The sequence below is a fragment of the Pelmatolapia mariae genome, linkage group LG10_11 (assembly GCF_036321145.2).
Source record: "Pelmatolapia mariae isolate MD_Pm_ZW linkage group LG10_11, Pm_UMD_F_2, whole genome shotgun sequence".
NCBI lineage: Eukaryota > Metazoa > Chordata > Actinopteri > Cichliformes > Cichlidae > Pelmatolapia > Pelmatolapia mariae.
This window is the reverse complement of record NC_086236.1, coordinates 75,095,060-75,103,789: the sequence shown is the minus strand read 5'-3', so window position 1 is coordinate 75,103,789 and position 8,730 is coordinate 75,095,060. Positions and strand designations below refer to the sequence as shown.

Here is an 8,730-nt window from a genome sequence, read left to right as displayed (position 1 = left end):
TATAAATGAGAACAAAGAATACCCTGTGTGTGTGTGTGTGTGTGTGTGTGTGTGTGTGTGTGTGTGTGTGTGTGTGTGTGTGTGTGTGTGTGTGTCAAAGCATGACCCCATAAACGACTTCCCTAAACCTGCTGGTCTGGAAGTCCAGCAGTTCATCTAAACAAAAGGCACTTAGACTAAAACAGATATAGATACGTTTATCCTACCATAAAACAATAAGACAAGGTACGACCTCTCCCATGCTCCCAAAGTGCTCTGGAATGCACACAAAGTTTGCAGACTATTAAGGATCAAACCTCTACCAATCTACAACTAATTATAAACTCTAAGCATATATAAGTAGATATTTCTAAGCATAAATGACAATCAACATTACAAAAACCTAACAATCAGGGTTTTTTTTGTTTGTTTTTTTAACACACACACTCTTAGTCTTTTAACTTTTAAATTAAAAATAGAAATAATGACTGAAATGTTCATGTTTATTTATTGTAGCAAAGACAAAAGAAGAAGGAAATGACAGGAAATATTTACAGGTATTGATCAGCTGGTATTGATTGGTCAAAGCTCCGTGCAGCTAAACATTACAACCAGACATCAGAGACCAATGAGCTACTACGGAGTCCTGAAAGGGTCAAACCTTTCAAAGTAAGACAGCTTAGTGTAGTTTGAATCCTGAGAAACAAACCAAGATAGGACAAAAACACTGACGTGTCACTCCTCCAAATTAAACTGAAATAACCGTTCCCATACAAAGACAGACACTGAGGTAAGATGCCTCACTCTGCACCGCATCCAAATACTGTGGTGAGATATTAAAACAGGTGTAGGGAGAGGATGTCCCATTAAAGTGTTACAGAGAGGAAGACAGACGACTCACTCTGTTTGATTAGTATCATATAAACATGCATAAAAATATCACGTGAAATAAAAAAGAATCACTGTAGTTAAATTTTACGGACATAAAAACAAAGACAGCGCTGCAGACAGAGCACTAACTCACTGATTACAGACAGGAGTGTACAAGGACGTCCCACTGAGCGAGATATAAAGTCAGTCAAATTTAGTGAGATTCAAAGACGCCTCAAAAGTTTCGTCCTGATCATTTGGTATAAAACGCAGTTCAGTTTCCTGATTATAGACAGGAGTGTGGGACGAGGCCTCGCTGCAGAAGCCGAGTGAGTGCCGCTCCTCTCACTTCTTGAAGAACTTCTTGTTGAGGAGGAAGATGAGGAGGTTCACATTGACTTTGGCCTTATTGAACATCTTCATCACAGCCACACCCTCATACTGCAGCTGCAGCAGGTCCTAACACACACACACACAGACACACACACACACACACGTTAAACTCGTATCACCTGGTTTATGTGGCTCGGTTCGACGTGGTCTGGCCTCGGTCCTACCTGGTATTTGAGCAGGAACTCCTCCATCTCCACGCCGAGAAATCGAGCTTTTACTTTGAAACTTCCTCTCTCGGGCCCGGCAGCAATCTCAAACATGACGTTCTTAAACCTGGAAACAGAGAGATCGTGAGCACACGTCCTCGCCGCGTGTCATACGTGTGCCGTCTGTGTGTTCTGCGCTCACTGCGTGACTGGCAGGTCTTCGATCTCCAGCAGAACGCCCTTCTCGTGCAGCCGGGTGGCGCTGTAGCTCAGAGCAGGAAGCTTGTTCCTCCCTTTGCCGTCCGCCGCCTTCTGACTGGTCGATTTGCTGCAAGAACAAGCCAATCAGTGATGGACCTTATTGACAGGCCTATCGCCTCACTGACAGCATCGTGACGTGCACCTTCAGGACACGCGCGGTCTAAGCACCTCTTTCCTGTTTCAGGAGCTGTTGGTGGATATTTAAGATCAGCTGATGGCAGGTCGGCGTGGATGCCGGCTCAGCTCGTGACCAACGCTCTTGGTGATGTTTGAACTTTTCATGCAAACATTCAGCTCGTACCCCAGCGAGCTTCTCCTCACTCAGATTTCGAACGCACGGTTTAAAGCTCTCGTATTCTGGCGCCTCTGATAGAGCTTCCTGTACCCGGGGCTCGTGGTCAACCTCGGCTCACCTGTTCCCGAATGACTTTATTTGTTTGTTGTACTTTAGTTTATCCCTTGTGTCATTGATCGTGTGACAAACGTTTGTTCGTCCCGCCCCAAAAACCGACGTCACAACTCTCGAGGAGAAAACGCCTGGTTCACACCACAGTGGTGTGATGTCACCACAGCCCCGCCCCATCGCTGTTCATTGCTGCGGTACTTCTAAACGTTTGGCGCCGCCATGTCCGAGAACAGAAAGTTATATCTGATGCTAACGGCCTGAGATGAGAAAAACTAGGTTGTTACCCAAAAACAGCTGCTTGTGCATACCTGTCGGTGAGGTTGTCCAGACAGGAAGTGATGTAATGCCTGTAATAGTCCACCTGCTCACTGTGGAAGCTGCTCTTAGCCTGCAGGCTGCTGAGAGTCTGATGGAGCTTCAGGAGCTCCGCCCCTCGGCGCTGGCGGTGGAGACGTTGCTGACGGATGTCCTGGTGGGGAAACATGCAGTGACATCATAGTCAGGGACGTTTTCGAAAACATGTAGGCAAAAAAACAACAACAACAAAAAAACGCAAACAAAACCAGAAACATGCCAGGATGTAGCGAAGGAGGACGCTGGAATAGGAGGAGATGGAGGCAGGTCTCGTTACCTTGGCGATCATCTGCAGGATCTGGTTCTCGCTGTCTGGCGGTTTTAGGGTGCCGAGTCCCTCCAGACGACGAAGACTCCTCAGGATCTTCCTCTTCTTCTCCTCCAGGCTCAGGTTGCCGTTGGCGACCAGCGACTGGTTCCGCTTCATCTTCTCAGGAGTCCGAGCATCCTGCTGTGCGCGGCGCTGCATCAGCCAATCGTGGCACACTTCCTGTTTGAAGAGATCAGATGACATCATTAGAGATGGGCCGAACCAATATTACGTATCGGTCCGATACTGACCTAAAATACTGGATCGGATATCAGAGAGAAATAAAAAATGAAATCCGATCCATTAAACATCACAAAAGCACCTCACAATACTTGCGACATTTTTTATTATAAATAAATTTTTTATTTATTTATTTATTTTTTTACACGTGCATTAAATTTAGGTTGATTGCGTTGTTTAAGCATCATGAGGTGGAGGGTGGAGGGTGGAGGGTGGGGGGTGGGGGGTGGTTCTAGTGCAGGGCGATATGACCAAAAATATTTATCACGATATATATTTGAAAATTTGCGATAACGATATAACTGACGATATAATTGAATTGAAATACTTTACAACTCCAACTTTATTAGTGCAAAAAACCCATCATTGTATTTTCACTTAAACAAGCACCTGTTTTTTTATGTGCATTAAAGTTATATAAAAATTTAACAGTGCAAATGCAAATTCCTTGCTGACAGTTTAACCAAAAGGCATTTCCAGTGGAAACTGGCTGAAATATTCTCAGCATAACCATGTATAATATCCCCAAAACTTAAAAAGAGGTTATACACACACAATACGGTAATATTATGTTGAAGCACAGTACGTATCACTCCGCGAGGCTCCTGCCTACGATAGCCGTAATGCTCCCACAATCCATCAAGCGGTGCGGCTTCGTAGCTTAGCAAAGTCGTACTGAAACATTTGACATTCGAGCGCCGTGTAGCACATAAAATCGTTTCGAGGTCAGTAAACACAACCAGAATTCATACATAAGGCACACGGGATTATAAGGGGCACTGTTGATTTTCAGAAAAATCACAGGATTGATTTTAAGTGTGCCGTATTTTCCAGAAAACACGGTAATAACGACGGCCCGCTAGCATGCTCTACCAAAAATAGTGCTTTGTTGTGTATCTGACGGACGAAAGCTAAACCAGTTCCACACCACTGAAGCTGCAGCATTTTTACAAACCAGTTCTGGTTCATCGTTTCATTCAACGATCCGCTTTCGCCCTTCTCATTCGCCGTCGCCGCCATGCTTTTTCCGCCATGTGTGTATGAAAACAAAAGCGCATTTTACCCATATTCTATCGCCATATTTCATTTTCTTATCGTTGCCCAACATTATACCGGTATTACTGTGAACGGTATGATAGGGAACCTCCTAAGGCTGGGCCATATTTGCTTTTTTTTGCTGGGAGTTGGCGACCCTATTAGCTAGCAGGAATATTAAACAACCTAAGTACTCTTTAAAACACCAGGATAGGGAGGATGGTGCAGGTTTAAGTTTATTAGATTGATCAGTTTTGCTGAACTATGAAATATTTTGGGTGCAGTGTATTTCTTGCATACAGGTATAACAGTTGTTTTTTAAAACTAGAGTATGAACTTATACAAAATGCAGCAAGATATTTAAAAAAAAAAAAAAACGCTTTATTGATTATAAAACACACTATATCGGATTTATATCGGTATCGACAGATATCAACATTTATGATATCGGTATCGGTCATGAAACAGTGGTATTGTGCCATCTCTAGACATCATCAAGACTGCAGCGGGTGCCGGTCACCGACCAACCTATTAGTGCGAGTTTTACCTGGTCGCGTGACGGTGTCGTCCTCAGGATGTCACACAGAGAGTCACCTGACTGCGTCCTGATGACGTCGATGATCAGCTGCTTGGTGCTGGAACAAAAACAAAACAAAAACCCCCACAAATATTTTCTGTGAACACCAGGTTCTTCTTTAATGTTCAGGTAAACAAACCCTGACAGACAATGAGCAGGTGAGGCTAATGGCTTAGAGGCGGGGCTACCTGAGCAGAAGTCCTCTGGCGTCTGGCTTGTCATTGGCGTCGTCGAAGATGTCAAACTTGTTGGTCAGGGTCAGAGAGACCTCCATCTTGCTACTCTGAGAGTCTGATCCTGGATCAGCTGCGGAGTCACCTGAAGGACAGAAAACAGTCAGACTCGGACTGGCTCAGACCGGAGCGCGACGGCAGAGCATCGGTTGGCTGTACCGATGAGTTCCTGCAGGCTGGGAACCGGACCGAGATCCTTCAGAATCAGGCCGAGGGGGTCTGAGGGGTCCGGGCACAAAACCTCCTGATGCTCCAGCAGCAGCTGCAGAGAGACATGTGAGAGGTTCACGGGTTTATGTAGACCAGGTATAGGTGCACATGCAGCGAAAAGATGACAGTACAGCTGGAGGCGGAGCTTCCTGACCTTGTGTGTGTTGAGCAGCTCGCTCACAGAGATGTAGATCACGGGTCTGTTCACGATCAGCAGCTCCGAGTACTCATCCATTCGGAATCTGTCCTCCGGTTCAGGAACGTCGCAGACGGACTGCAGGAACCTCCTGAGACACACAACACCGTCAGGAGAACCTCCACCTCCCCGACACCTCAGAACGGAGCGAGGTCACCTGAAACCCACCTGAACCTGCTGTGGGTCTGGCTGATGTACTGGTTCAGGGCTCTGATGTGGTAGCCACCTCCATGGAAGTGTTTGTTGGCAGCGGCGTGCTGCAGCACGCGGGCAATGGAGCCCAAGATGTGGCGCTGTTCGGGCTGCAGAGCAGAGCTGGCCAAACGGTCCACCACGTCGAAGCCGTCCGGGGCCACAATGGCCGGGTTCATGTAGCGGTAGTAGACCAGGTTACCAACGATCTGCGGGGAGTAGGGCAGATTCGGCGTTAGCGGTTCAATTCAGGTCACAGCGTCAGAGCCACGTGGTTCTGACTTCAAGACCCGCCGCCGTACAGAGACCAAGCTTCACATCGAGCAACCAATCAAATCTCAGCTCCGACCTGTAAGCTGTGATTTCTGTAGACCTCCAAATCTGCTGATCACACATCCTCCATCATCAGTCTGAGCTCACCTGAGCGCAGCAGGAGCAGAAATTCACGTGAAACACAGCCCACCTTCATCACCTGCAGCACAGGTGTCCAACTGCAGGCCTGGAGTCCTGCAGGTTTTAGATGTGTGCTTGATCCAACACAGCTGCTTTAAATGACTAAATGACCTCCTCAACATGTCTTGAAGTTCTCCAGAGGCCTGGTAATGAACTAATCATGTGATTCAGGTGTGTTGATCTGTGTTCTTACCTTGTAGAGCTCGTCCTCGCCGGCTTCAGGAAACTTTGCCTTTAGGGCGTCTCTGAGGACCTTGGCAGTGTAACGCAGACCATACCTGCGACAACACAGACAACCGGTCAGCAAAGAAGAGACGGGTGAGGCGAGGTGCAGCAGCAGGCACAGACGTACGGCAGCTTGTGGAGGCTGGCGGTGATGGCTTTGAGGACTCGGTCCGTCAGGTTCTTCAGGTTGATGATGGAGATGTCGATGCGTCTCTGGACTTCAGGCTGAGCCAGAGCGTCTTCGGGAGAAACCTCATAGGGCAGCGAGCTGGGTGAGACAGGTGAGACGCACAATACAAGTGAGACGCACAACGCAGGAGAGACGCACAACACAGGAGAGACGCGCTCTGACCTCTTGTGTCCGGTCTGCGTCTCGGTCTGGTTGATCCAGGTCTTGTAGACGTCCACGGGGTCGGTCCTGATGCTGAGCGTGCGGTCCTGCAGGACGTCCTGTAGAGCCGGACCCAGCACCTCGCGCAGGGCGTTCTGACCACGAGCGTGGCGGTAGAAGTTCACCAGCATCTTGATGACGGTGGGGTTTCCTGTGATCACGTCCTGGGGCTGCTCCACCTTCAGCCTGACATCACACACACACAGGTAAGCAGTGACAACACGTTACAGCTCAGATACAGGTGCAGTGACATCATCGTTACCTGATCTCATAGCGGAGCGCTTCTGTGAAGAGCTGCAGCAGCAGAAAGGCCTCGCGGCGGTCGGAGCCGTAGTTAAACAGACTGAACACCACCATCTCCATGAAGGAGGTGGAGCGACTCTGAGGCATCAGGAAGATCAGCTGAGCCAGGTACAGGGGCTGTGTCTGCCACACACACACACACACACACACACACACACACACACACACGCTGTAACTGGCCTGCTGCAGATATAATGTATCATCTGTTCCACTTGCAGTTGCTCAATATCACCACCAGGTGGAGCCCCTGCCTTGCTGGTGAGGCAGAGATGACTGCACGGATCAGGCAGGTGTGGTAATGTGTTGCCATGGACCTGCTCAGGTCAGCTCGAGGTAAGCGAGCAGCGGGCAGGTGTGCGTTTTACCTGCAGCAGGTAGAAGAGGTGCTGGTAGGCCTCCAGTCTCTCCCTCCTGTCTCGGCTCAGAGCCTTCAGGCCTTTACTCCTCTCCACGTCCATCATGTCTGACAGCTGCTCCTTGTTCTTCTTCGTCAGTTTCTTACAGTGAGACACCACTTCCTGTTCACAGACGGCGCTTTGTTAACGAGGACAACGAGGAGCCAATCAGTGTCTGTCTGTGTGTGTGCCGATGAGCTGAGGGGGGCGGGGCCGTACCTGCAGCGTAGCACGGTTGCGGACCAGCAGCCCGATCTTCAGGTCCATCAGGTCCAGGTCGGCCTCCAGCTGTCGGTTGAAGCGAATGCTTCTCACCACCTCCTCCCTCAGACGCAGCAGCTCCGCCTCCTCTCTGATGTCACCATCCCCGAGGTCGAGGAGGTGAACGAACTTCCTGACCACAGATAGAGGGGGAGTGGCCGAGTGCACTAAAACAGGTGAGGGAAAGAGGTCTTATTAATGAGTCATCGATGACACGGCAGCCTGACCAATCAGAGGCATCTGTGAACTCACCAAGCATCCTGTACTGCTCGCGAGCTCGGTTAGCTCTGAAGAAGGCCTGGATCTTTACGACAGCGCCCACCTGTGGACACAAACTGTTACTGTGAAAACAGGAGATTTTGTCTGATTGGCTGACACAGTTGTACACACTGTTGTACTGCATCAGGAACTCACAGGTGGATCTTGATTACCGAGATGCTGAGAGCTCAGCTGAGTTCATGAGTCATGTGAGAGTGACATCAGCAAACTCACTACAGTCTAGTTTATAGTAATGTAACTATCCTGAATATTGATTACAAGTTGTTCACATCCATTATCTCTAAGAGACTAGAAACAATATTACCTGGGTTAATGCATAATGATCAAACGGGTTTCATCAAACAGAGACAGGCCCAGGACAACATCAGAAAGGTCGAGAAACGAAAACTAGAGACCACCGTGTTAAGTTTAGACACCGAGAAGGCGTTCGATTCAGTGAGGTGGGCCTTTTGAGAATTTTGATAAATCTGCAATTGATATTATTTCAGGGCTTTACAATAAACCAATAAACCATTGGAACACGGGACACGACAGGGCTGCAGTATTTCACTGCTGCTTTTTGCTTTGTTTATAGAACCATTAAGTCAGTGGATCAGGCAGAGACAGGATATAACTGGAGTAAGAACGGCAGGAGGGGAACAGAAATTAGCACTATTTGCTGACGACTTACTATTAACAATATCCTATCCCTCACAGGCACTCCCCCAAATCATGGAAATGCTATCAGAGTACGGCTCTTTTTCCGGATATAAGGTTAATGTAAATAAAACGCAGGTATTAACTTTAAACTATGAACTACCAGTTGAAATTAAGAATCGTTATGAATGGAAGTGGGATGCAGATAGCATTAGGTACCTAGGGGTGGTAATACATCGTGACTTCACCAAAATGTTCAATGCCAACTATGCCCCGCTAAACCAATCTATACAATCAGATCTACAAAGATGGAATACCATTCTGTTTCTGGACCTACACTCCAGGATCGAATCAGATTAAATATTCTTCCCCGGCTGCTGTATTT

At 47.9% G+C, this 8,730-nt stretch overlaps 1 protein-coding gene across 3 annotated transcripts in view; it reads right to left on the bottom strand.

Moving 5' to 3' along the window:
- Positions 1-473: 473 nt before the first annotated feature.
- iqgap3 (IQ motif containing GTPase activating protein 3) overlaps positions 474-8,730 on the bottom strand; it is an 18,297-nt gene continuing 10,040 nt past the window's right edge. For all 3 annotated transcript variants that reach the window (XM_063487315.1, XM_063487313.1, XM_063487314.1), the window contains exons 22-38: positions 7,683-7,752; positions 7,389-7,597; positions 7,140-7,292; positions 6,734-6,897; positions 6,433-6,657; positions 6,208-6,348; positions 6,049-6,133; positions 5,379-5,611; positions 5,169-5,301; positions 4,964-5,066; positions 4,760-4,889; positions 4,542-4,629; positions 2,687-2,899; positions 2,364-2,524; positions 1,591-1,716; positions 1,407-1,515; positions 474-1,308 (exon numbers count right to left, since the gene is read on the bottom strand). In XM_063487315.1, coding sequence (XP_063343385.1) covers positions 1,195-1,308; positions 1,407-1,515; positions 1,591-1,716; positions 2,364-2,524; positions 2,687-2,899; positions 4,542-4,629; positions 4,760-4,889; positions 4,964-5,066; positions 5,169-5,301; positions 5,379-5,611; positions 6,049-6,133; positions 6,208-6,348; positions 6,433-6,657; positions 6,734-6,897; positions 7,140-7,292; positions 7,389-7,597; positions 7,683-7,752 — 2,457 coding nt within the window. In that variant the 3' untranslated portion in view covers positions 474-1,194. The remainder of the gene's footprint in view (positions 1,309-1,406; positions 1,516-1,590; positions 1,717-2,363; positions 2,525-2,686; positions 2,900-4,541; positions 4,630-4,759; positions 4,890-4,963; positions 5,067-5,168; positions 5,302-5,378; positions 5,612-6,048; positions 6,134-6,207; positions 6,349-6,432; positions 6,658-6,733; positions 6,898-7,139; positions 7,293-7,388; positions 7,598-7,682; positions 7,753-8,730) is intronic.